The 26,462-nt window shown below is 51.5% G+C and overlaps 3 protein-coding genes across 8 annotated transcripts in view; 2 read left to right on the top strand and 1 right to left on the bottom strand.

Moving 5' to 3' along the window:
• The window catches only part of RABEP1 (rabaptin, RAB GTPase binding effector protein 1), a 72,819-nt gene extending 68,566 nt beyond the window's left edge, over positions 1-4,253 (top strand). For 3 of the 6 annotated variants that reach the window (XM_044429795.1, XM_044429794.1, XM_044429800.1), the window contains exons 14-15: positions 13-202; positions 487-1,413. In XM_044429795.1, the coding sequence (XP_044285730.1) occupies positions 13-202; positions 487-995 (699 nt within the window). In that variant the 3' untranslated portion in view covers positions 996-1,413. The other 3 variants (XM_044429799.1, XM_044429798.1, XM_044429797.1) reach the window with 2 other exon arrangements.
• Positions 4,254-4,737: 484 nt separating this feature from the next.
• On the bottom strand, positions 4,738-21,476 carry NUP88 (nucleoporin 88). Its single transcript, XM_044429802.1, has 17 exons — positions 21,177-21,476; positions 19,371-19,540; positions 18,540-18,665; positions 18,360-18,446; positions 18,063-18,239; positions 16,417-16,603; positions 15,198-15,348; positions 14,102-14,200; positions 11,918-12,008; positions 10,949-11,050; positions 9,364-9,522; positions 8,246-8,371; positions 7,776-7,841; positions 6,403-6,483; positions 5,509-5,635; positions 5,221-5,339; positions 4,738-4,924 (listed from the first exon to the last, which is right to left on the bottom strand). Exons 1-17 carry the CDS (start codon positions 21,435-21,437, stop codon positions 4,861-4,863), a joined length of 2,193 nt encoding a protein of 730 aa, XP_044285737.1. The 5' UTR covers positions 21,438-21,476; the 3' UTR covers positions 4,738-4,860.
• Positions 21,477-21,755: 279 nt separating this feature from the next.
• On the top strand, positions 21,756-25,558 carry MIS12 (MIS12 kinetochore complex component). Its single transcript, XM_044429803.1, has 2 exons — positions 21,756-22,001; positions 23,771-25,558. The coding sequence occupies exon 2, from the start codon at positions 23,944-23,946 to the stop codon at positions 24,559-24,561; it is 618 nt and encodes a 205-aa protein (XP_044285738.1). The 5' UTR covers positions 21,756-22,001; positions 23,771-23,943; the 3' UTR covers positions 24,562-25,558.
• The last annotated feature ends 904 nt before the right edge of the window (positions 25,559-26,462 follow it).

The following is a 26,462-nucleotide window of genomic DNA, read 5'->3' as shown; positions in this document are numbered from 1 at the left end:
CCTTTCGTTCAGGAACTCCGTGAACTGGTCCTCAAATACCGGGAAGATATCGTCGGTGCGCGGACAGCCGCAGATCACATGGAAGAAAAGCTGAAGGCGGAAATTTTATTCTTGAAAGAGCAGATTCAAGCTGAGCAGTGCTTAAAGGAGAACATAGAAGAGACTCTGCAGTTGGAAATTGAGAACTGCAAGGAGGAGCTAGGTGAGCAGCGTCGCCCAGGCCACTCTCCAGCAATGTGCCTGCTCGGCCTTGGCTCTCCCTTCTGAAAAGAGGACTTACTAGCAGGCTGGGACAAACAGAGCGACGTACAAGGGAGAGCCTGGTGGTGTGATGCTGCAGAGGCCCCCACCCGCGGGAATTGTGGGGAGGGAGTTGCCTTTCTTACCCAGCTAAGCCTGAGTGCAATCTTAACACTCGACACTCACTCACTGAGAAAATGGCTTTAAAATACTTTGTGCGGTGAAAGGCTTTCCCTTCTCTCGCAGCTGCTGCTTCCAGTCTGAAAACAGAGTTGGAGAGAATAAGAATAGACAAGGAGCAGGTAAGGGCTCCCTCTGGACCACGCAGAACAGGTAGGCAACCTGTAACCCTGAGCAACCTTTTGCATCTCCCATGCATATTTCCGTGTGGTGTGATTGGGCTCGTGGAGCAGGGAGGGAATGCGCCAGAGTGTTGGTGTTTGTTCAGGGAACGTTGGTGGTGCGGCAGTGAGCAACTTCCTGCTGGCCTGCCGTTTTGCCTCTGGTCCCTGTGGTCACCCGTAGAAGAGGCTGCATGTGAACAAGGGGTGAGTGCTTGCCTGGGAGCTGCACCAGGCCCAGTCTGGAGCCCTCCCCTCCCTCCTGATGGCGGCATTTGCCCCTGGGTGCCAGAAGCACTGCCTTCTCCGAACACTTGGCTTCCCGTTAGGCATATTTTCAGCTCTGAGAGGGAGGGAATGCTTTTGAAGGGTTTGCATGGACTCCCAGACTTGCCCGGGCCTTTTCCCCTCTGAGCAGTGATGATGTCGGTGTCCCTCAGCAAAATGCGGCATCTTGGGCAGGCCTGCGTGGTGCTTCACTGTGTTGCTTGCAAAGTAATTCAGAGGGTGACATCCAGTGCTGTTTTGCTGGCATGGCTGTAAAATGTTCCTCTTTGTGTGCCTGCTGCTGCCGCACCTGCACGATGGGTGGGGCAATCTGCAGCCAGCTCCTTGGCCTGCCAACCACGGGAGTCCAGTGGGCAGTAGCACTTAGGGAGTGTAGCCGCTGAGAAGAAAACTCCCAGTTGCCCTGGCTGGTTGCAGCTCCCTGGGATAAGCGGCAAATTCTTTCCGTCCAGCTTTAGGAAAGCAAGGAATGAGTGCAGGCAAAGTGGAGCCAGCGGTTGCGGGACGGTTTCTAGCCTGCTTAGCTCGCGGTTTTCTCTTTGACTTTCACAGTTGGAAAACACCCTGAAAGAAAAAATGCAGCAGCTGGAAAGCTTTCAGGAAAAGAAAAACAGTCTGGAGGAGCAGCTGAAGAAGGAGGCAGCCGCAAAGGTAAGTTATTCCTGCGTGCGAAAGGACCCGCTTCTGCAAAATGAAGAAGGGGCTGAAAACGCTTGCAATTGGTAGCTGGTTGAAGAGCAGGAGGCGTGCGTGGTGCTTTCACCATGGAGAGGCTCAGCAAGGTGCCTCGGAGGTCTCTTGGCATCCCCCAGGAGTGGAGCAAAGGAAAGAAGCAAGGTGTGGTTTCTCATCGGCCAGGGGACCCTGGGCCAAGGGAGACTGCCCTCCTTGTCCCCTGGGGCGAACATCCAGCCAAGAGAGAGACCAGCCTGGCTTATCTCTCAGCCAGGGAGGGAGCGGCTGCAGGGAGCTCATTTCCCCTATCTGCAAAAGAGACTCTGCTCCGATTGATAGTTGCTCTGCAGGGACTGCAGAAGGGAAAGGGGAGCACCTGCTGTGAAAGCAGCAAGAGCCGTTCCTGGCTTTTTTATGGGCACAAGCTGCTGTGGGAGATCATCCTTCTCTGGAAAGTAGGATAGAAATGCATAGGTAAAATAAAGGCACTCCTGCCTCTCTCCCCAGGCCAACTTTGAGCAGCTGATGTTTGAAGAGAAGAACAAAGCACAGCGGTTGCAGACGGAGCTGGATGTCAGCGAGCAAGTGCAGAGAGACTTTGTGAAGCTTTCCCAAACCCTTCAGGTGAGGCTTTTGATCAGAGGCAATGAACAGAGCATGGGCAAGGGGACTCAGGCCGAACTTGATCCCTCTCATTGTGAAGTGTTGGATTGCTTCTGCAGATCTCAGCAGCTGGACAAAAGAGCTTTGCCCCACCCCTGGAAGCTGCTCCAAAAGGGGATTTGGCTTTCAGGCTGAAAGAGGCTCAGCACACAGGCCTTAGCGGGACAGATGCTTCGTGCGAGAAGCCCAAAGGGAAGAGTGGCTCTGCAGGGAGTTGGTGCGAGGATGGCGCAGCTTAGGGCTGCCTCAGAGGCACCTTCATTGCTGGTGCTGGGGCCTATTGGGTGGGAACACGGACTGGGCTTGTGGTGCTCTGGGGTATTCTTGCTACCTAGATCTGGGCTGCGGCCATTCTTGGAAAGATACCTAAATACCTGGGGGCCAGCTGATTCCCGCAGGTGCCTGCCATGAATTATATTGAAAGAAGCTTGAAATGGCATAGGCTTCCTTCAACAGAACATTCTTTCATCTCATCTCATCGTAAGAATGCCTCAGAACCAAAGTAAGCAAGCGACTTGCCCTTAAACTCAGCTGTTCTGCTTAACATTCATTGAAAATGTTTCCCAAAATGTATCTCGCTTATCTATTAAGTTATATCAATGTATATAACTTAATGTTGAACTCTTTTGTTGAACATTATGTAGGTTTCTCATAGCCACCACTTATTTTTATGATCTCCCTTGTTTGTTTGTTTTTCCCAGGTCCAGTTGGAAAGGATCCGGCAGGCAGATTCCCTGGAGAGAATCCGTGCGATCCTCAATGACACAAAACTGACAGACATTAATCAGCTGCCGGAAACATGACACCCTCGACTGCAGGGCTCCAAGGCTGCATTTTGGGGTGTTTTTATTTAAAAAAAACCCCTCATCTTTATAGCAAAACATTTAATAATTATTATTTAACTCTAACCGAAAGAGCAGAAGATGACACAGGGAGCAGTGGCCCAGGTTGCGTTTCTAAAAGGGAAAGATGGGTTTGCATGAGGGCAAGGACTGCGAAAGGCACGCAGGACCCTTTGGGGTTGTCTGCCTGCGGAAGGGCCAGCCAGGCTTCTCTGAGTAACAACCCTGCCTTTCCCATCTCTTCCCACCTTGCTCAGTTTTCTTAAACTAACTCTGGAAGACAGCTCTCTCCTCCCTCTGCACCCCCACCCCCCAAAATATACTGTGATGAAGGTAGCTGCTGGAAATCAGACCCCTCTCCATTGCCACCCCAGGTGCTTTGGAGTGAAGCTGTCGGATGCCACCCTTCCAGTGACTGAACGGTTACCAACATTATTTAGTGAGGTAGCAAGCAGGTCAGAGGGGCTATAGTATGCTATATGAATATTTTATATTAAAATATGGATTTATTTGCAGGACACTGGATGTTGGGTTTTGGGATTTTCTTGCTCAGTGCACTTTCTGTACCTTGTATGTTGCTTCAGAAGAATCTAAATGTTGTAGGAAAACATGATGAACAGGACAGAAAAGAGAAGACAGCTGCAGAGAAGAGAGAAGAAAATAAAGAACCTGCTTAATTTGTACCAGTAGCTTTCAGTCTCTTACACTGAGCCTTAGCTACTATAAATGGGGTATATAATACAGTGACCTTTATTTGTTTTAGCAAACAGGGACTGTGTGCAGAATATACAAGAGGACATCCTGCAGGATTGAGCTCCGTTCTATATACTTGTACAGTCTTAGTCTTACTATGTGCGAAATAAGTTCCTAAAGCATGTTTAATGGTTAACTGTAACCCCCTCCGCTTTGTGGGCTCCCGTGGCATTGCTGTACAACTCTTCAGAGCGTGGTTTGGCCAAGGATACGGGTGGGAGACAGAAGTCATCTATCTAGAGTCCCTTACTCTTTTTTGTTCTTTAATAGCCTTTAATTCCACACAAGAATGTTTGGAATTTTACTGCATTCCAACAAACCAAGCCACTGGTGTCCTGTGAAACTGTGGATGTAGAACTCTCCTGTCTACTGAATTCAAAATGTAACCATTTGTTAACTGTACTGAAGGTGTATCCTTAAGAAGTGTTCCAAATTAAAGGTGGAAAAAAGCCTTGCAATTGTTCTCTTAACTTCTTTCTGGTCGGTTCTTAAAGCCTTCCTCAAAGGCTCCTACCTGGAGAAAGGGTTAGCCTGGCAGTTCTGGCCTGGAGCCACTGAGCCAGCTCCCAGCGTGCGGTTGATGAGCGGGTCACCCTTGACTTCGCCAGAGGAGGCCACACCTGGAAGAGCCTGCGCCGTGAACTTGCCCTTTTTTGCACAAGCCACAAGCTGCCAAGAGGCCAGGCTAGCCTAGACATGACCGAGGAGGGCCTTCAGAAGGCACACAGGACACTTTTCTCGAGTCACAGCTGGGAGCGCAATCCACGGTGGAGTTCCCGTTGCGCAACTGCCTTGCCAAGAGCATGAGGGTGGGCAGGTCCTTCAGGTTGGGCCCAAGATCTCTCTGGCCCACTGATGACCCTAGTGATGTCCAAAGGCCTGCCTACTGCTCAGACTTTCTCTGTCTGCCCAAGAAAACTCTCTGAATACTGGAATTAGAAGTGAACGATTAACTTTTAAATAAGATGTTTATTTAATAAGTAAAAAACAAAGCAAAACAACTATGTATAACTCATAAATTAGGAGAAAGACAGCTGATCTAGCCTGTTCATATTAAACTAAAAGGTTACGTGGTTTCGGATATCATTTATTTGTTTCACCATCTCCTGGATGTGCTCTCCCCTGCAACAGAAAAATGGAATGCTTCAGAGACTGCACCAATTGAAAGAAACGCTCTAGGAAACATGGCTTGTAACCTACAGAAAATACAGTTTATCTGCTGCTATTCAGCCCTCAAAAGCTGCAATTCCAAACTTGGCCAAAGGTACATGTATGCACATCTCCTTTACTGTATTCAGTCGGGAACGTCATACACTGCTTTCAAATAATGTTATGGTGGCAGCATTGAAACCCTTAACATCAGCCATTCACCACTTGGTCCAAAGTAGAAATGCTAGCTTAGCTAAGGCGCAACTTACTCCTCTTTGAGAACGGTCTGGATGCATTTCCGCTGATAAGCACTGAGGGTGATGCTGGGTTTCCGTGGACTGGTCCCTTTCTCCATTTTCCGTTGCTGATAATCCTTCTTCATTTTAACCTACAGACACGGAAGAGCCACAAAGACAAAGGTAATTTAAAAGGCAATTCAAACGTCAACAATGCCTCTCGGTTCTTGTTGAGGGGCAGGGCAGGGCAGGGCAGGGCAGGGTGGGGGTAGTAATTTTGTACTCAGTATGTCAACCCCGTTATTCCAAACGCACGATCACCTGCTTGATAGCATTTCCTAAGTGCCGCAGTTGTTCTTGTATCGTCTGTAGTTCCTTCTTCATATCCTTTTCGCTGTCTGACAGGACAGGCAACTGAGAGTGAATACTGCGCAGCACTTTCTTCATCCTTTAAGTATAAAGACTGTCAAAGTACCAGTGCTGGAGAAACGGCTTGAGTGTCTTGTTAGAATCAACATCTCTGCCTTGCCTGGCAGAGATGTCCACCATTTTGAAACCGGCTTCTAGACCATCAGAGTCACATGTGTTTAAACCAGTGAATTTGTTTCAGTAATGCTACTTAGGGGTTGAGGGTCACCAGCAAGAACCCTACCCTGGAAACAAAACTGTCTTGTATTCAAAATCCTGAAATGTGTAGAGACAAATTCTCATCCAGTAATCTCTCTAAGGACAAACTACACCAACCAATTTCTGCTCAAAGTTCATTTTGAAAACTTCGCATATTGGTTGTTTCCCCCTCTTATTAAGCTGTTAACTGCTTCGCTGCCCATTCCTTTTTCCAACCAATGCTTTGGCACTCTAAGCTAGGCATTGGGGGTACATGTGCAGCCAGATAGTGGCAGCTCTGAACAGCTTGCCATTGCAAAGACAACAGCATCAGTTCGGCTGCTTCTGCTCTTAGAAGACTCTGCTTGAAGGATTCGGTCTGGGAGTAAGCCTGGACGAAGCTGTTGGCAGAAGCCTGCACTGTCGATCTCCTCCTGTGTGCTGACAGGTGCTTGTTCTCCAGCCGCTACCTTCCTTCCTGCTTAACGCAGGCTCAGCAATTCACTGTGCCCCCGAGCATTTAATGAGAATTATTACATAGTGAGTGTTATTAGTGACAAGTATGGGTACTGCCTTCCCCCAGGCCCTGGTAAAATAATGCACCCTCACCTGTTCACAACATCCTCCTGTTTCTCCTTGGCTTCTTCATACCTGTCCGCCAAGCACTCGGCCATCTCCCGCAGGCTTTTCCTTGTGGAGAAGAGGAAATGTTGCACTGGAAATGCAGCATGTGTGTCACCCCCACCCCCTGCCAAACAAATGGATGGGTGCCTTTGCTCTTGTCACACAATACATTTGTTCCAAATGGCAGTGTATGGATTTGTCTCCCGGGGCTGCAAACCAGCATCAACAGGAGAGAGACTGGAGCTTTAGCAAGGTCTTACTTTTAGGCCAAGTCCTGGCCCAGTTGCTGCTTTAACCCTCTGCAAGGCAGAATCCAAGGCTACTGTAAACCTTGCTAGCTCAGCCATAGTGGTCTCAGAGACAGGGAAAGAAAGGGTGGTCTGCTAGATGTCTCTGGGTGCACACCCAACATCCCTCAGCTGCAGGCAGCACCTGAGCATCCTCACACGGCCCCACCACATGTTCCTCTGACTTCTAGCTTTTCTGACTTTGAAGTCTGAAACAAAGCCTGCTTCCCAGATGTTCCAGGTGCTCAATTCAAGGGTTGCAGCTTTGCCCTAAACACCCAGAAGCACTCGGGAAGTTTGTCTAAATCTCATGAAAGCTAAGGCAGCCAAGGGAAACACGGGGCCCCTGGCAGCTTCCCCAGGAGTAGGGTAGGGTTCATAGCAGGCTTCGCGTCTGCCTAAGCTGGGGTTCTTACAGCTTTTCCAGAACTTGGCAGGACTATGAAGTCCCTTGCATACTTGGCTGCCCTAAAAACCTCGTAGGCTTGTAAGCATCACCCCGCCGTCAGTGGTGAAAGCAAGTGAACGATAGCTGGAGGCTGGCCAAAAGTGGATTACTGGCTAAAAACACGATGTGTGCCTTTAATTGCTTATAGCAGTGTGTCTTTTCAGTTTTTCTGACATTTGGCAAACCTGATCAGGTGGTAGTGGAAAGCCTGAACACGTCATGCCAATTGGATGGAAACAATGAGGTTCCAGGGAACGAGAAAAAACATTAACACAAATGGAATGCTAATGTGTGAAGGCCTTCAGTGGCAAAAACTTCTGCCAGAAGAAACCTTTCTTTTCAAACCCGCAAGTCAAGATAGATATGGACAAGGAAGTGGGGGGCGACTACAGAAACGGGCTGTACCCACCACTGTGTCATTCAAGAAGTTTTTGACCCAGCAGTGAGGTAAAAACTCTCTGAAGCAGTGAACACCTGGAGGGCCAGGTAAGACACAGACCTGTCAAGCTGGAAAGCACCCGAAGGCATGGCGCTCAGTGCAGAACTCCCCAGTTCAAGCATCCCACTCACTCGGGGCTGTCCAGACACCTCTGGAAGGGTCATCCCTGATGGAGCAGACTCACCTTTCTTCCCGACAGTAGGCAAGGTCTTCCAGCTGCTTCGTTTTCTGCTCACGCAGCAATTTCACTCTGAGGAGCAGGGCAAAGGCCAAAACGTTAGCATGTGCCGAGAGTGCTCTCGCCTCACCCTCCGCCTCTACCGATTTTTGCCAGCTTTAATTATCTTGAAGGAGAATACAGGCAAGCAAGGTTCCAAGGCACGGGGAAGACGCTCAGCATGCACATGGCAATGAACAGCAGGGAAAGCTGCACCAGGAGCAGAATGAGGGGAAGGTAGCCCTGCATGCCAGACTGGGGTTTCCATCCACTCTTGCCAGTTCTTGACAGCACAATGATAAAACCCACTGGAGGAAACTCGCATCTTAACGATGCAGGTGATTCCCGTGGCCAAGAAAGCAATTTGTTAGAGATGTGGATGATGGGATCGGTGGACAAAGGGCAAGCCAAGGAGAGTGAGCAGCAAGCGGTTTTACCTTCGCTGGATCTCCTCTCGGGCGAGGTCCTGCTTCAGGATGTATTCTTCCCGGAACACCTGCGTGGCTCTGCTCAGAAGCTGAAGGCATTCTTCAGGGGGAGGGGAAGACTCTTTATCTGCTGCTCTGAAGGACAAACACCAGGCACATGTCCTGATTCGCGTGGCAGCCACCCTCTGCAGGGAGTCACGCTTGCTTGCAGATTGCAACACGAACTGCAGCTCCAGCGGGCCAGCATGTGCCCCGTTTGGCCAGCACCTTCCCCAGGACAATTCCCCGTGCAACTGCCTCGTTACACTCGTGCTTCTGCCTGGCCTGCTGCACCAAACCCCTCAAGGCTGCAGACACCCACGTGGCCCCTCGCCAGAGAGAAGCCGTCATTCGCCTAGCTGTCCAATCTGCTCCATCCAGAGGGCCTCAGAGCAGGTGGAAGCACGCAAGTCAGCCCTCTGTGACGCAGGGCCCTGTCAGAATCCAAGCTGCCTCCCTCCCGGCCAAACCTCCAGCATTGCACGAACAGGCGGGCAACTCCTTCTGCCCGGCGACCTTTCCCATCAGCAGTGCCCTCGTCCTTGCCTGAGCTACCGAAAGGAAGCCAAGGTCCTGCCCACAGAATATGCCCACAAACCCAGTGGCTCAGCCAGCGCCGAAAGCAGCTGCTCCACTGCCTGCTGGGCATGGGGGGAGGGGGGCTGCTGGCACGGAAGCGCCAGCAGCCGTGATGCTGAGAGATTTCTGGGCAGCGGCAGCGAAGCTGCGAGAGCGGCCCGGGAAGGTGAAGAACGGCGTCTGGCCTGCCAGACCAGACCTGACAAGGCTGCGGGTCACACGTCCAGTGCGAAGGGCCAGGCCGGGAACAAAGCCCCAGAGAAGGTGGCGCAGCAGATGCGGGCTGCGCAAGGGGAACTCCCTTCCTGGCTGTGCCAGACAACCAACCCTTGCAGGAGGCAGCAAGCGGTGGGGGGGGGCACCTGGTGACGTCTCCACCCGCCCCCTCACACAGGCCACACAGCCCCCAGCTGGAAATAACCGATGTCTCAGCCATCTGCGGACCCCGGGAGAGAGGCGGCACTGTGCTTCCCCCCCATATTAGACTCCCCCCTCAAGAGAGTCCATACTTCAGCAGCAGTGGGTTGGCGGAGCTGCGGCACAGGATGTTTCGGACGTGCCTCTCAAACGAGTCCCGCGATTCAGCCAGGATGCGGAGAGGCGAGGCTGCAATCTGTGACTCCTCCTTGGTGCACAGAAGTGGAGGGCAGGCCGGGTGGACGGTGGAGCTGTCAAAGCAAGCGTCAGGCATCCGTCCGTATTCGGTAAGGACAGCCCCCCACGCCCCTCCCTTTGCTCTTCTTGAGACACCCAGGGTGTCTCTTCCACGGGTGGTCAACAGGTCTTGGCTGAAAAGCCACCGTTTGCGTCACCCTGGACCCCGCCTTCCCCCACTCCTGCGCCGTGTGTTGAGAGCGCAGGCACGGAGCCCTTCCGCACTGCGCTCCTGCTGCCTGGGCGACAGCCAGAGGCGAAGGAGAGAAATACGTTTCGACCCGCCTCGCGCTGCAGGTCACCGTGCCTAGAGGCTCAAGTGCCAGGCAGAACGTTCCAGCGGACGCAGGGCTGGAGGAGAGCTATGGCTGGGGAGATGCAGGTTCTGCTTCCCGGTCGGTCTCGGCACTCGCTGCCTGTTGCTGGGCCAGTCACTCTCGCCCATCGTAACCTGCCTCACAACTCGTTGTGAGAACAGAACAGGAGAGTGGACGTGCCTATGCCAGCCAGAGCTCCCTGGAGGAAGGGCAGGGCAAGCATGCCACGCATGCGCGCGCACCGGCAAGCAGCTCTGGGCTGGGGCACGCAAGGCTCGGGGGCAGCCCGCATCAGCCCTGCTGCCGCCATTTTTCTTCACTGCAGCAGCGGCAGAAGTGCCTCCTGTTGGCGGTGGGGGTGGGGGGTGCATCTCCCTCTGCCTGACATTACCCACCCCTGCTCTCAACTATGGCCCACTTGTATGTTTAGAAGCTTAGACCAGTTGAGACTGTAAAGCAGGGTGAAGCACACATTTCAGTCCAGAATGAATTCAAGCTGGGAGACGTGTGCAAGGACCGTGTGCCACTGGGATGGGGCAGCGGGGGCAAATCAGTCTGATTCCTGCATGAGGAGAGATACTTAACCCTTTCAGAATGAGCAAGAGCTGGACACCAAGGAATGGCCAGGCAGGTGGAGAGGAGAGAGTGGCCCCCCGAGGGATGGGGATCCTCAACAGACCAGATTTGGCCTCAGAGCTGCAGTTCCCCAGGCCTGCCTAAATGCTGATATGCAGAATGAAAACACTCGAAGTAACTCTGCTGCTCTGCATCCCAGAAGCCTGCGACCCAAGGCATGGTGGCCAGTCCAAATCAACCTGTCAAGTCCCTGGAGGGCGATCCCAGAGCCGACATGTAGCTCCGTTTAGGAAGAGGCCAGGCCAGGCCAAGCTTCTCTCTCCCGCTGGTCAAATAGCCAGCTGAGTAGCAAAGGGTTCCAGCACAACTGAACGACTTCTCTGCAAGCTGCACCTGAGATCCCTGCCCGTACACAAAAGACTGAGAGCAGCAGCAGGAGAACTGTATGAGCAGCTTTGAGTTCATTGGAAAAAAGGGAGAATATACTGGTAATCAAATAATCAGCAACATTGTTCTGCAAAAGAGATTAAGGCAGCTTAGCACTTACAGAAGAGGCTTGGTGACACATTCATAGGTGCTGGTGATGCAGACCATTGTTGGGCCCAGGATATCGGAGACGATCCAGAAGCCCTTAATGGAGGCAGGTTGCCTGGGGGAACCAAAAGTGCGGAAGAGCCTGGCTGAAACAAAGACTGGCAAAACTTTGAAAAGACCTTCCTCAGGTTCCTTCTCCTTCTGCCACTAGTAGCGGTGCTTACAAGAAATACTGTCAGAAGGAATGGAGGGACCGGACACCTCGACATTAGTATGGCTTCCTGGCCTTCACTCTGCCCGTTGCCCAATTCCTCCCTTGGCCCCAGATGCCACAAATACTGGAAAAGAAGCCGTCCCAGGGGCTCCCTACTGGAAATGGAGACCTCCACCCTTCCGGTTCAGGCCCTGGTCCCAACACTGGACCAACCGAGTGACACAACTCCAGCTGGAGGCGGAACAAAGACCTCAGAAGCCTCTGGTCAGCTGGAAGCAAGCTGGAGCCTGGACTCTCGCCAGAGGAAAGCAGAGGCGCCCGGTTGGGTGCCCCCCACACGCCGCTACAGAGGGGCTCCTCTGCCGAGCCCAGCCCGTGGCCCAGGCTCCCCCTTGGGGTCAGGGCCACTCCAATTGAAAGCGCTGGGAACGTTCCCCGAAGAGCCGTTCCGCAGGGAATGCGCCGCAGCCGGGACTGTCGCAGCTGAGGAGGGAGCGCGCCTCTTGGACCAGGTCCAAGCCCCATTCTCAGCACCGCCTCTTTCTTCGGCAGCCAGCCAGCAGCTTCACTCACACCGCAAAAAGGAGAGAGGCACGAAACCCCCGCCCCAAACCTGGTCTCTGTTCACCAAGCCCCACCGCAAAAAGCAGAAGCACAACCAACAACCGGAACTTGTCCACTCTCATTGGCTCACGACTGGCTGCGACTGTTCCCAAAGGACCAGCCACGTGGAAAGCAGCCACGTGTCTGGGAGGAGGCAGGCTCTACCTGCACGGCAGGGGCTTGGTGCAGAGGATGTGCTCCACAAAGCATTTCTGTTCCGCTCCGAGCTCCTGCAAACTGTCCTTGTCTTCTTCATCTAAAAAAGCAAGCAGGCGATTCAGACAAGGGGTGAAGCCGTGGGCATAAGAAAGTGTGATGGGGCCCTGAATGTCCACTCGTTCGTGTTTTGTTGTGTTTCGAGGCCTTGTGGTACCTCGGTTGAGGCTATAATGTAACTGATAAGGCCGCACGCCTAGATTCGTTAATCTAGACTTAACACATCCTGAGCCGGCCAAACTCCCTGCAGGAGGCCATCTTGCGAGAGGAAGGTGAAGGCAAAGGAAGAGCGGGAGGCTGAGCAGGCTCAAGCAGCGGCAACCGCCTTGGGTGCGTCTCATGGCAAGAGGGTTCCAGGTGTTCAGAATGTCCAGGGGGAAAGTTACCTTTGTTTCCGCTGGACAGGCAGGCCAACCAATTTGCTTGGCTGTGCAAAGGCCCACGAAGAACACGGCGGGCCAGGAAACTTCCAAAGCCCGAGGAGAGCTTTGGAGAGCTCCGGATGTTGCCAGCACTGAGCTGCTCAGAGCTGAGAAATAGGACCTGAATCCAGAGCGCTGGCCGGGAGAGCAGGAGGCTGGGCTGCGAGTTCATGGTCAGGCGGTCAGGCAGAGGCCTGACCAGAGGGAGCTTCAGGGAAGGATCCCTGATCCAATCCCAGAAGCTGGGAAGAGCATGAGGGGCCAAAGACCAGCTGGGTGGCGTTTCAGGGCAGCCACTGAGGGAAGAGCCTCTTGCTAGGGTGTTGTCCAACGATATTTAACTGTGGTGCATTTAAGCTTTCCCTTTCTAAAAGTGGAATAACACTTGCTTCCCCTTGCACAGATAAGCTGCTTCATAAGCAACCTGTTCCACAGTTCACGCGGCTTCTCAAGCCAGGGCCTGTCCCGTGCGCCTGCCTCCCGTATCAGTCTGCTGTGGGGGGGCTGAAGGGCGCTGTGGCAGTGGAAAAGGGCCAACTGGTGGGACAGGCAGGGACTTCCCTCAGACCCAAAACGAGAACATTTCTGAAAACAAGCAACAACATCTAAAACCGTTTTAAAGAGAAGAAGAGTGGGGCCAGAGTGCAGTCGTCTTCCCCACGGGGAATCACTCCCACGCCCCATAAAGCAGCGGCAGGGAAGCTTTTTCCTCTCCAGAGCTGCGTTCTTATGGGCCAGGAGTGGGCCGCGCACAGCACCCTGCCCTTGCCGGGGAGGGACAGATTTCTCTTGCTGGAGGCCAACCCAGAGACCCCGAAGGGGAGCAAAGCAAGTTGCTCACCACTGCCCTAAAGGATTGGGGCCATGTACCTTCCTGTGGGGAGGAGCTGCTGCTGCTGCGCCTGCTAAGTACTAAGCAACTGTGGCTACGGTGCCTTTGGTGGCCTTGGGTGAAGTGCCCAGAACTCAAGCCATCAGTCCAGTTTCCTGCAGGCTGTGGGACCATCTCTGCATCTTGGATGACAGGAAGCACTTCCTGACGGTGAGGACCCTGAGGGTGTGGAACGGGCTTCCACGGGAGGTGGCTGAGGCCCCACCGGGGAGGGTGTTCAAGGACAGGCTGGACACGCACATGGTGGGCATGTCGTGAGCGGAGCCAGGGGTCAGACCAGATGGCCCGGGGACCCCTTCCAACTCGCGCTGTTTCTGTGTTTCTATCTCTTGCACAGCACTGGAGACCCAGGGAACTCCCAGCGGCCAGTAAGGCCTCTGAACTAGTCTACCTGTGGATGCCAGTTCGGCACAGCCCAGGGCTGCATGGTGCTGCGCAGAAAGCATCGGGCGACTCATCAGAACAAGGAAAAGGCACGGAGGGTGTCCCTCCCCCGCCCCACTTCTCCTTGCTGGTGTCAACGTCAAAAGAGAGGGGGAAGCCTCCCCACGGAAGGAGGCCCGGGCCAGTCTGTGAACAGCTGGAGCCAAGAGCCCCCGTCACGCCCCTGCTGCCTCAGCTCACGCGCTCCCTCCTCCTGCCCAACTCCCGCCTCCTCTCCCGGTCCAGGAATGAGCAACTGCAGCCCGCAGTTGGCAGGGCAGCGGGGGCTTTCAGTGCGGAGACAAACTGGCTTGCAAGATTCACACGTCACGACAAACGGCATCTTTCTGTACATGCCACGCCGAGGCAAGTGCTCCAAGTCCCCTCTTCACTCACCTGAGCCCAGGAACTTGTGAAGCTTGCTGATCCAGGGGAGCCCGATGCAGTGCACTCCAGCGTCATGCGTGCAGTGATAGCGAGAGGCGCATTTGGGATCTGGAGAGGCAAGCAAGAGGCCTGGGCGTCAGGGGGCGGTCGGACAGGCTCAGCACGACTCCCGTGCTCACAGCGAGTGGCGGTGGAGCTGCTGCCTGAGAACCGGCAGGGGCTCAGGAACAGCTGGCCTGACGGGGCTTCCACCCCACCGTCATGATCATCCTTGGAAACTCTTCTCTCGGTGCCACTGCCCACAGCAGTGGCATGGGTGGCTGAAGGGGAAAGAGCCGTCTCCGACCTTCTAACACGGGGTGCAGGCGGCAGAGGAATGTACTCGGAGGGGAAATGGCCGGCTAGATTTGCTCCATGCCGAGTGTCTGTACATTTTCAACTGAGTTTTTCTTGGCCGGCTACCCCGCACACGTAACTGCCCAGAGCAAAACATCCTGAGTGAACGGCTCCTCCCACCTCTGAAGGTCCCTTTTAGCTTCCATTAAGAGAATCTCCTCCTCCGTTTTTGTCCCATCTCCAGCGAGAAAACGAGGCCCTTGGGACTCTCTCAAGCTCACAAGAAACGGGCCGTTTCTTCTTCCTGGACTGGAATGGTTTAGTCAGGGCAGGGTGGGACAGCAGGCATTACTTAGTGTTACTCACTCAGGGGGCCCTTCGGGGGCTCAGCGGCAGTAGCGAGAGGGAGACAGACCTGCCGCTGTCCCGTGCGCAGCCTGGAGCTGTGCTGAGCAGTGGTGCTTGTGGGCCGCTGAGCCGCAAGGCAGCGCAGCACAATGGTGCCTACAGGGGCAAGCAAACAGCCTGTGGGACCTGCTGTCTGCCCAGCACCTTGGCACGTCAGAGCTCAGTATGCACCTACAAGGAGCTTTTCATCAAATGCCAAGCCGTCAAAGCGCAGCAGGGCGAGGAGGTAGCCGCTGGGGTTCCTTGTTGCTGCTCGCGAAGTCGCGTCCGACCCACCGCGACCCCACGGACAACATCCCTCCAGGCCTTCCTGTCCTCCACCAGCCCCCAGAGTCCGCCTAAGCTCACGTTGTGCTCCTACCTCTGTGCAATTTAATTGGGCAGGAAAAGTCCGACTCCAGTGGCTCCTCCCCTTCTCTTGATGCCAACTTCAGCGCAAGCTCCAGTTCCACACATTCAAACACGTAGAGCGATGGGATGAGGTCAGTCCTTGAATCCCAGGACTTGACGGACTGCAGGGAGCGTTTGCAGAAGCCTGTTAGCACTTCTCAAGTCACGATCCCCTGGGGTGCCGCAAAGGGCTACATTCACGTAGGAAGCACATCAGAGCCTGTCACCTGCCTCATTTCAAAAGCCTCTGGCAGGGCCATGAGGCTTCAACCGACTTTAACCATGGTTAGTGGGAACAAGTGGTTAAGAACGTGGTTCTGGGACTCAGGCAACCTGGGTTCTAGTCCCCACTTGGCCGTGGCGCCAACTGGGTGACTTTAGGCCAGGCACACATTCTCAGCCCTCCCTACCTCACAGGGTTGTTGTTATGGGGATAAGGTTGAAAACAGGATAAGCTTGTGAGCAGAATTATGCAGGCTGCTTCATTGTAAGAAAAAGTGGGACATAATAAATATTTATGAAAGCAGAGCTTTAAATAGATAAACAGACACTGGGAACAGATCAGACACTGCAAAACATATGCTTGCTCTGGGGAGAATTGAACAGAGCGACATGGTCGCTCCAGAGTGCCAGCTATACAGCAACACTACACGGCCGTGTGGTCAAGTCAGGGCACAATCCCACGGGCAGCAGACACTGGCCGGCTGGAGGAGAGGAGATCCCCGCCACAGCTGCGGAAAAGCCACCCAAGGCCACAGCAGGGCTTCCATCTGCAGTGGGCCCTCCCTGTGCCCTCATCCCTCGGGAGAGGCAGCTCCAGAAAGACAAGGCCCCAAAGGGGCATCTGAGGAGGCAGCCAGGGAGGAGCAAGGCGCTGCCATCCTGGAAGGAATCCAGCACTGGTTCCTCGCAAGGAAGAGGAAACAGCTGGATGCCTTGCGAGGTCAGAGGGGCACCAGCAGCCGCGTAGCGTGCAAGCGATCCAGTAAGGGGAGAAGAGAAGAATGCCAGGAGGCAACAACAAGCTTGGGGGAAGAGACCCTGGAAAGGTACGAGAACGTGTGAAGCCACTTCCTGTGCAGTCCGGCTGCAGGTCCATGTAGCCCAGCTTGGCCTATCCCACCAGCTGCAGAACTTCTCCATGCGTGGGATCCTGTCTCAGACGGGCCGACTGCGACAAGCGTACGTACCATCTGCTCGTCGTCCTCTTCGCCCTCGAGCACCACACAGTGGTACAGCATCCCCGATTCGGTGGCAATCACCAAGGTGTTGGGCACGCAAGGCAGGCAGAGAATGGCGCAGGCATCGTACCCATAGTTGTCTTCAGCCGCTGGGTACATTGGCAACGGGCCCAGTAGCTTGCCAAGGTTTCCAGCACTAGGGAAAACCAAAGGTACTTACCTGGGAGTGATGTTAAGAGCCCAGAGGTCTGTACAAGTTTTCCCATCACCACAAGCCCCAAGCATGTCAAGGCTAGTGAACCAGAATGGCTATAGGGCAGGAGGGTCCAACCGTTTGGTTTCTCTGGGCCACATTGGAAGAAGAATTGTCTTGGGCCGCACATTAAATACACAAACACTAACGAAAACTGGTGAGCAAAAAAAAAAGGTCTGTGCATAACATTTGTGACATCTGTCACAACAGATAAGCAAAAAAGTCCTCACATAATAATCCTAAGAGAGTATACCTATGTTTATCTTATGTGACATTGTAACACTACGTTGTCGTCTACAAAGTTCATGCTCAAGAACCACACAATCGAGTTACAAAAAAAAATCTCAAATGTTTTAAGGAAGTTTACGATTTTGTGTTGAGCCGCATCCATAGCCCTCCTGGGCTGCATGCAGCCCATGGGCTGCGGGTTGGACACCCCTGGGTTAGGGCATAATCCTTTGTATATTTCAACAGAAAAATATCCTACAACTCCCAGTGTGCCCAAGCCAATATGGCTAGTTGGGGCAAGCTGGGAATTACAGGACCTTTTTTGCCGAAGCATGCACAGAATTGCACCTTCTGGCCGTTCCTTGCTCCTGACGTTCCAGGAGTCGTGGTCCAACCCCCCTGAAGGGCAGGTGAGAAGCCTACCTTGTTCTGACTTGTTTTCTTTCTATGGCAAGTGTTCTTGCAACAGTCCTGGGCGCGAATATTTGTATTTGATATAGACAGTATTATGGGAGAAGGGCTTTGTAGCTAAGACCATGCAAGCCAACCGAGAGGCCAAATTAATTTTGTCTGATTGCTCAGACCCAGGGTGAAAAAAACCTCAAAATTCTCATGGTCTAATCAATGTTGCAAGAAGTCAAGCAGACTGCTATTTTAAAAGAACTGACTGCCTAAATGAGGCCTGCAGAAGCTCAGGTCTGGGATCAAAGCCACCCCAGGGGTTCCATGATGGCTCTCCAGGTTCCCTGGATGCCTGTTCGGTGTTCTGTGCAGTTCCTCCACCTCCAAGACCACCACAACCACACTGCGACTGCCCCAATTCTAAAAGGCTGAAATGTGTCTCCACTGGCTTGTGTGACTGCCAGGAAGAGCTTTAAATTGATATAGGCTGGAGATTTTGGGTGGTTTGGCTCCACCTCCTTGGCTTTGGCTCCACACACCAGTGGAATGCGCCCCAAGAGCTTCTCTGAAACAGAATTCAGCCCTTGGCTGAAAGAGGTTTAACACTCTGAGCTTAAATCCTGGACTTCTATCCCGATTTGAACTATGGAGAATTATTTGCTTTCCAAAGCAGTACCCTTCTAACCACCAGCCTCTGAAGTATCTAACCAAGCACTGCCTAACACCACAACAGAAACAGCAAGGGGACCGCCGATCTGGCAGGGGTCTTTACCTGTGCAGGAGACTAATGTAGGTCAGGAAGGTCTCCCCATTTTCATACAGGATGTACAGAGGATACGCTAGCACCTCCCCTTTCTCTTGCTGCCCCGCTATGTTCTTGGGGACCACTGCCAGCGGTCCAAAGTCAAACGCCACAGCAGTCTCTCCCATCAGGGCTGTATAGGCTCTCCTGAGGGAGGGAAGAGGCCAAGTAATTCAGTCTTTGGGTGCACATGCAGTTTCTCCAACCAGGATGCAATGGCAGAGGCCTGCTTCTAGGGGAGGTGAAGAGGGCTGTCCTAGAACTTACCCTTTATTGAGCCTCAGAGTCTCCTCGTCAGCATCTGAGAGAGCAATCACTTTCACGGGAGTCTGCGGAGAACTCAAGCTGTAAATCCTAACAGGGAAAACATGATTTCTTAAAAAGCACACTCTGCATAATAGAGCATCTGCAGGTACACACCTCAACACACCGGAGCAAGAATGTTACCTTATGGTGTTATCAGATGTTAGCAGCACGACATGGGGTTCCAGAGTCTCACTGGGGTACCAGGTGGCATGTTTCAGGGTCAGGGATGTCGAACTGGTGAAGAATCTTTCAGCGATAGGTGTGGTGCTGGAAGACAGGTTTACAAAGTAAAAGGTATGGGGTTTCTGTCACAAAGGGGGCTGCTGGGCCCTGTCCCTGCAGCCGGGCAAGCAGGCAAGAAATGCCTGTGCTGCAAGAAGTTTGCCAATTAGTGGAGATCAAGCTGCTCTCAGAGGGGCAGGAGCAGGCCAGGCTGTTTTGCTTCCTGATCTACCAACATCACTATCAAAAAACGAAACTGCTGTGAGTAGTCCGGCTCAGCTTGACCCTCCCTCCCTTGCTTCCCTGATGGCTGGAACTGCCCCACTTTCTAAGGCCCTCTTCCTTCGCATTTTTCTTCAAAAGCCACTTTTTCGTGAAGCCTCTGCAACATCCCCTAGGCCCCATAGCTAGGTCTAATACATAGGACAGTTCGGGATCCATCTTGCAACTGTTCTTTTGACTTCTTCTTTGCTTGGCCCTCACATAGGAAACAAACCAAACCTAGAGGAAGTCTGCAAATGGGCCCAGCCCTGCGCTAAAGAGTGGGATTTACAAAACTGAAACCATTATTTGACAGAAACTGCCTGAGACCATCAGTGAAAAGATGGCTGTCCGAAGGGACCAAAACACTGGCAGATAAGCATTTTGTGGTTGTAATGGCCTTCCTGACCAAAAGAGGGCAAATGAAGCAGCAGCTACCCCCAGTTCAAAAGACCGTGACTGAAGATGGAAAATAGAAGTCCTACATACCTGCAATTAACCGTGGGCTTCCCCCCTTCGAACTCAGAGTTTTTCCCCCAGCGCTTAGGTAACTCCAGTACCATCAGGCCTTTGGTCCCGATGAGAGCCACATGTTGCTGTGTAGGGCTCAGCACAGTTTGATACACTTCAAAAAAAGGGGCATTTATGCAGAGCAGGGTCTAGAAATCAAGGTGAACATGAGTTAATATTTCCTCTGGCTACAGAAAACATCACTGTCAAATCAATTCCATAGCAAACACATTACTTGCCGCTGAATGCTCAAGACAAAAGGCTCTGGCCAAAACACTAACTCTCAGCCAAATCTATTTTACTGCTTTGTGGTGAGGATGAAATAGAAAGGGGGGGGGGGAGGGCGGGGAAATCTTGTAAGCCATACTTCCCCAACCTGGTGCCCTCCTATCACTCCCCAGCACTATAACTTTTAGCTATGCTGGCTGGGAATGATGGGAGGTACAGTCTAACAGAAGGCACTGCCCTGTGGGAAGGCTGAATTGTAAGCCACACTGGATTCCTTACAAAAGGAAAAAGGCAGGATTTAAAAGCAGTGATAAATTTAAAACCACTAATTAAAAATAAAATAGATCTATTAAAAGCAGGGAACAGAGGAATAAAGAAAAGTCACTATCTGACAACAATCTTAAGAGCCACACCATCATGAAAAACATATGGAAAATCGCTCTTTGACGGATGCTGAGAAACATTCCTGAAGTGACTTCAGGAAGCCCAGCTTTCTTTCACATGTATTACCTGCAACCTCCATACCAATCCAGACACAATGCTAGCACAACAAACCTTTCTACTTGTGCAGTAAATCTGACTGCTCCACAAAGATTTCCTGTATGTAGAAAGCTAACACATCAAGGACAAGACTAGCTTAGTATCCCTATCCCCGAAATCCTAGTCTTTAGAACCCAAAGGACTCATGTTAACTTTCCTCCTGCAACAGAGCAGCAAACACCATTTCCAGGAGAAAGTTTAGGTTGGAATCCTTCTCTCAGCATTCTAATCAACTGCATTCTGATCTGTATGCATGCATCATGCAACATTGCTCTAAACTAAAACTATTTTAGACCTCTCTCAGGGACCGAACTCTCTCAGGAAGCAAGTGGCACATCCAGACCAGAAGCACTTTCCCTGGCATGCAAATTTTCTGGCTGCAAGGAATGAGGACAGCAACAATGTTTATCCAGAAGAGCATCCCATGGTGAGCCACAACCTGAAGCAGCAGCCTTACCCCACTGTCTGCCTGGTTTTCGGAGTACAGTCTCCCATCATCCCCAAGCACTGACTATACTCGCTGGGTTGATGAAACTTGCAGCCCCCAAACAGGTGGGTGGATGGTTGTGGCTTCATGTCGTGAGATGCCCTGCTAGAGAAGCATCATCACTGGAGGACCATCAGAAGAACTAGCTGCTTAGGAGTAGCACGTGGCCACGAGGACTAGTAGCCCGAGAGCCTCCTCCCCCATGAACTGGCCCGATCCCCTTTTATCGTCCTCCACATTAATGGCCATCCCTCCATCGGCTGGCAGGGCATCGCACTGTGCACTGCGCAAGTCAGTCCTTCCTTTCTGCCTTGCAACATGGGGGCAGGCGTGGGGGAGCCCCGGGAGGATGGGAGGAGAGGGCCTCCTGCAACGCCATCTGCGCCCCTCTCCCTTACTCCGCGCGGCTAGAAAGCCGGCAGCCGGGAGAGGCTGGGCCTGCCGCTCGCTCCTTGATCGCCTCAGGGCTGCTCGGGGGCCGTTCTGCGCTGAGCCCGGCCTAGCCCCTCCGTCCGGCTGCGGGATCGCACCTGGTAGCGGCCCAGGCTGCCGGGCTCGTCGCCGAGGCCCCTCAGGCCGAGCACGTAGAAGGCGGCGCGCTCGCCATCCCATAGAAAGAGCTCCGCGCCGACGCCGAGCAGCAGGTCCCGCGGCAGTGCCGGCCGGGGCTGCTCCGGCCCGGGCGCCGGCGCGGCGGCCTGCTCCCTCAGGCGGCACAGCACGGCGTGCTGCGGCAGCTCCGCCCACCAGCGCTCGCTCAGGCCCGGAGCCGCCACAGCCGCTGCCGCCATCGCCTCTTCGGCGGCCGCGAGGGAAAGAGAGCCGTCACCGCTGAAGCGGAGCAGGCCCTGCCTCTCCGGAGCTCCGCACTACAAGTCCCAGGATGCAGCGCGCCTCCCGGTCTCGCCCGCTCCCTTCCACAAACATAGACTTATAAATTAGATAAAAAGCCACTAGGAAGCGTTGGAGTGCCCATAACACCCCCCTTTTTTTTTTTTGCCCCAGCAGGGCAGGGACTTGGGCGCGTGCTGAGTGTGAACCTGCTTTGGGGGTTTTTTGAGTGTCTTTAGCTGTTGTTTCCTATTGAAACGAGGCCTATTTTGTTAATGATGGAAAACGGTAGGATCACGTCTAGAAAAAGCACGAGCTCTTCTCTCCGCTGAGTCCAGCTTTTTGGGGAAAAACGTCCAAGCGTCTTTTGCATTAAAATCTCTCACTTCTGCTTTGGCCCATATGAGCAGCTTCTGCTGTCATCCCGCTGGCGAGTTTCTTTCTTAGCGTCTCTAATGAGATGGTCCTCTTCACGCTCTGCTTCAGCTTTCCGGAAGTGCGCACCCTCGTGTCCCTCCAAGCGGGTGAGTGTCTCTGAGAGCACCTCGGAAGGGAGGGGCAGGGCGGACGGGGGGGAGTTTGAAAGTGGCGGGAAAAGTGGGGTTCGCGCTGGTGTCGCCGCGGCGTCCCGAGGTCGCGAGTTTGGATCCTCCCAGGAAGGGAAGAGCCCCGAGGCCAGGTGAGGGGCGTCCGGCGGTATTATCTCCGCTGTTCCCTAGCCAGGGAGAGGAGGGAGGGCCTCGAAAAGGGGGTTCCTCGGCGCTCCTGCCGTTCCCTCCTCCCCAAATGCTAATAGGATGTGGGAAATAAAGATGGGCCCCTGCCCGCCAGGCCTGAGGCCCTCCCTCCTGATATGGGGCGGAAGGCCCCTCTCCCCTTTCCTCCTCAGCGCAGCCTTGGAGTCATTTGCAAACGCACTCAGTGAAATTCGGTTTTAAAAAAGCAGGTGCTGGGCCTCTAAGGCAACCAAGATCAGGGAAATGGTGTCGATAACCCCGTGGCTGGTTAGACCGGGAAAGCTTCCTGTGGGGGAGAAAGGCCTTTCCAGGAGGCCCTGAAACAATGCGGTGTTGGCCCCGGCCTGGCTTCCCGAGCACCATTTCCCAGAAGGGGCCAGCACAGTGAAGACCCTTCTCCAGGTGGGCCCTGCATGCTGCCGGGAGCATGAGATTGCCCAGTCTCCTTCCCAGTGGCAGGAAGACCGAATCGCCTTGGACCCCAGCGGCTGCATTGGCGAGATCACCCAGGCCCCCTGCAGTGACTTGCGACAGCAGATACCGGGCCGTGGTCTCCACCACCAGCTGCAAAATCACAGCCCAGGAACTGACATTTCTATAACCTTCCAATCATGCACAGGGTTCTGTAGTCAGGACCCCGAGGGTGTGGAATGGGCTTCCACGGGAGGTGGTTGAGGCCCCATCGGTGCGGGTGTTCAAGGATAGGCTGGACATGCACATGGTGGGCATGTCATGAGCGGAGCCGGCTGGAGGCGGGGGTCAGACCAGATGGCCTGGGAGCCCCCTTCTGACTCGCTCTGTTTCTATGTTTCTACAGAGTGTTAGGTTTCCAGATAACGTTAACATAATAGCATCTTGATGTTTTCATACGCAAAGCAATACTCTAAACTGATCAGAAATGCCCTGGACAATAGAATAGAAAATTTCCCTGATTGAGCCTTATTGACAAGTCAGTTCAGTGAATTCCTGGCAGTTTGGACCAGCCTCTGTGTCTGCTTAAACATGCAAATGTGTCTGATTGAGGATCCATCCAGGAAAACTGGGTTGACAACTACCCTGCCTCTGTTGAACTAGATGATTAAATGGGTCCATTCAGAAACAAATGGACACCTTTGTCTCAGCTCCCTGCAGCTGATGGGAATGCTGGTATTTCCCCACTGATAGTGTTAGCCTCCAGCAGCTTCACAGTCCAGCTAAGGATTCCATCTCCTTACAGTAACAGCAATGCTAAACAGTAACCAGGCTTGGAATTCTGCTGCTTTCTGAGAAAGGGATGCGGTTTGTCTTTATAACAATGAGGCACATATAAACATTTTGCCCCATAAATGCGTTTTCAAAAAATGCAGGCCTCTGGAACAAACACTACTTTTTCAGAAGAAGCTTCAGAAGAAGCTTTCAAAATGTAGACCTGTGAAGCTTTCAAGATGCACAACACACCTTGGGTCAAGGGGATGCAGGTGAGGGGGGAGGGAGAACCAAAGTCTCTGAGCATGTCAAGACTGTTTACCCAGTGGAAACTAGAAAAGCCATCCATATTTCTGTGCTTTTGTCCACAGGACAGCATAACTTTTCAGTCTTCTCTGTTCCCTCGCTGGAGTATCATGTTGCCATTCTGTTTGCTATGCACATGAAACGTTGCCAGTTGCGTGTCATCCCAACAGCTGGGCCAAGAGTGTAGTGTGTGCTGTTTTTTCCTGTCTTCTACCACCACAGCAGATCTCTCCTCAACATGTCCATAAATCCAATGATCTACGAAACCCAGTTCTTTGGGTTTACACCTCAAACATTGATTTTGCGGATATATACTGCCTTTCAAGATCATCTTTCCCACATCATACTGGTAGCAGAAGCAGCTATTCTGAATAAATTGAACAACAGCCGTTCTCATAGCACGCCTTCCCTAATCCGGAGGGGTACAGAGCAATTCTTTTCTTTCATGAAACAGCGTTTCGACAGCTTGTTTGGCAAAATGGAAGATATGCTTCTGAACATGGTGCTGACCATTCCCAAGAATGTTTTGCTCCCGGAAGACGAAGCCCAAGAGAAGTTTTGCTATACTGCAGAGCAGTTTCAGGAACTGCAGATGGAGATCAACCAGCTAGAAAAAAAGCTGAAGGCTGAAACATATGCAGAACAGGCTCTTCAGGCAGAACTGGAGGAGCAAAAGGTTGTCCAGGCACACCTGGAAGGAATTCTCCAGTGGTTTGACAATCTTGACAACATCGGAAGAGAAGAAGGGACCAACAGCATGAAAGAAAGCTTTGCTGCCTTGATGAAAACAGCTGTCAAACTGCAGGACATTGTTTTGGAGGTAGATGAGAAGATGAAGAAGCTGGAAAGGCAGTGATGATGTACAAACAGGAAAATAGAAATGCACTATTTCATTAATCCCATTTTTCTCCTTTCAAAGTAAATTACTTTGTTCTCAGTAGGTCAAAGTATTCATGGTCATCTTATACATTTGTATGTAAATGCATTTTGTGTTTTCAAAATGTTTAATCTTTGTAAACAGGCCCCCAGAGCTTTGGCTTTTGGGTGGCATCAACACATAATTAGAACTCACAGCCCACTCTGAGTGGGCTTGTTTTGAACTATTTTGTAGTAGTGCTTCAATATGAGAAAGCCCTTTTTATGCTCAGGCTGATTGAACAAATCACACTGCCTCTCTTTCAGGTACACAGCAGGATGTACATCAAAATAACATTAGAACCGCTCATAAAATAAAAACCCACAAGAAGAATAAATAGGCAATAAAAATTGAGAACCTAAATGAGGGACAGGACAACTCAAGTCCCTCCATATATTTTGACCTCTGAAGCTGATGGGTGGGACATTTAGGACAGATAAAAGGAAGTACTCCACAGCGTAAACAATGGATTTTGCTGTCACGGTGATGAACTCCAATCTGGATGGCTTTAAAAAAACATGTGACTGCTACTACCTTTGCTGGCTCTATGCTACCTCCTTTACCAGAGGTGGCATGTCCATATACCCTAGTTGCTGAGGAGCCTGGGCAGCCGGAGGTCTTGCACCCATCCCCCCTTTTTTTTTTTTGAATAAATTTTATTATTTTCTCTACAAACTAATATTAAAAAAAATCAATCATTTAAGACATCGGACATACTGGGTTAACATCTTGCTCTTTTAAACATCTTGCTGTTTAAGTCTATAAGCATATTCAAATCTATGCACAGTTTCTCTAGTCAATAATAAAAGTTAGAAATAAGGAAATTGATAGAAATATGCATCCTCCTCCTCCTTCAGAGACAAGGTCAGTCTGTCCATTTCTGCACAATCCAAAATCTTTTTTAAGATCAGTTCTTCAATAGGTGGCTCTTCACTCCTCCAATATTGAGCAAATACAATCCTCGCTGCAGTAATTACACATAGAATCAGGTATCTAGCTTGTTTACCAAAGTCATAAGAAATAATGCCTAATAGAAACTTCAGGTTTAAATGTTAAAGGTTTTTGTAACATTTCCTCAAGCCATTTATGTATTTTAATCCAGTATTTTTTTGCCTTATCACAAGTCCACCACATAAGATAAAAAGTACCAGGTTTATGTTTACATTTCCAACATCCATTTGACATATTTGGGAACATTTTTGCTAGTCTATTTGCTAGTCTATACATACCATCTATAAAACATTTTATAAAGGTTTTCTTTATATGAAGTTGCTAAGGTTACCTTAATATTTCTTTCCCACAGCTTTTGCCATTTCTGTAACTCAATATTGTATCCAAAATTTTGTGCCCATGTTATCATTTCCTTAACTTGTTCATCTTCCATTCTCATGTCCAAAAGAAAGTTATACAATCTTTCAATCATTTTTTCCATCTGATTTTAAAATCATTTGATCAAATGTTGTTAATTCCTTATAAAATCCATACATTTTATAGTCTTTAACTCGATTGTATTTGAATCTTGTGCCACCAAGAAATATCAATACCCTCCTCCTGTAGTTCTTGATTCGGTTTCAATTTTCCATCATTATCCAAAATATATCTCACAATCATATTAAAATTCAATGCATTTGGATATACAAGAGCTTCCATAGGAGAAAGCCATCTCGGCAACTTAGTATATAGCTTTGACTTTAGTTTTTCCCAAACCGACATTAATGACTTTCTAATAAAATGATTTAAGAAACAACCATGTGTCTTACACTTCTCATGCCATCTCATTTGTAAATCATGCCCTTCAAGATACAGGATTCTCTTATTTCTTAAAGTTGTTCATTCTTTTA

This window comes from Varanus komodoensis, unplaced genomic scaffold, assembly GCF_004798865.1.
Source record: "Varanus komodoensis strain SLA01 unplaced genomic scaffold, ASM479886v1 scaffold20_1, whole genome shotgun sequence".
NCBI lineage: Eukaryota > Metazoa > Chordata > Lepidosauria > Squamata > Varanidae > Varanus > Varanus komodoensis.
The sequence above is the reverse complement of the archived record's forward strand: the minus strand, read 5'-3'. Positions and strand labels throughout refer to the sequence as shown.

Bases quoted from the DNA above. Each gene is read 5' to 3' on its own strand.
- NUP88 (XM_044429802.1), bottom strand. From the start codon at position 21,437: ATGGCGGCAGCGGCTGTGGCGGCTCCGGGCCTGAGCGAGCGCTGGTGG. The intron at 15,349-16,416 runs GTACGTACGCTT...CGCTCCCTGCAG, and splicing joins AAGAGGACGACGAGCAGATG to TCCGTCAAGTCCTGGGATTC. The intron at 9,523-10,948 runs GTAAGTGCTAAG...TTGCTTTGACAG, and splicing joins TGTGTCACCAAGCCTCTTCT to CTCCACCGTCCACCCGGCCT.
- MIS12 (XM_044429803.1), top strand. From the start codon at position 23,944: ATGTCCATAAATCCAATGATCTACGAAACCCAGTTCTTTGGGTTTACA.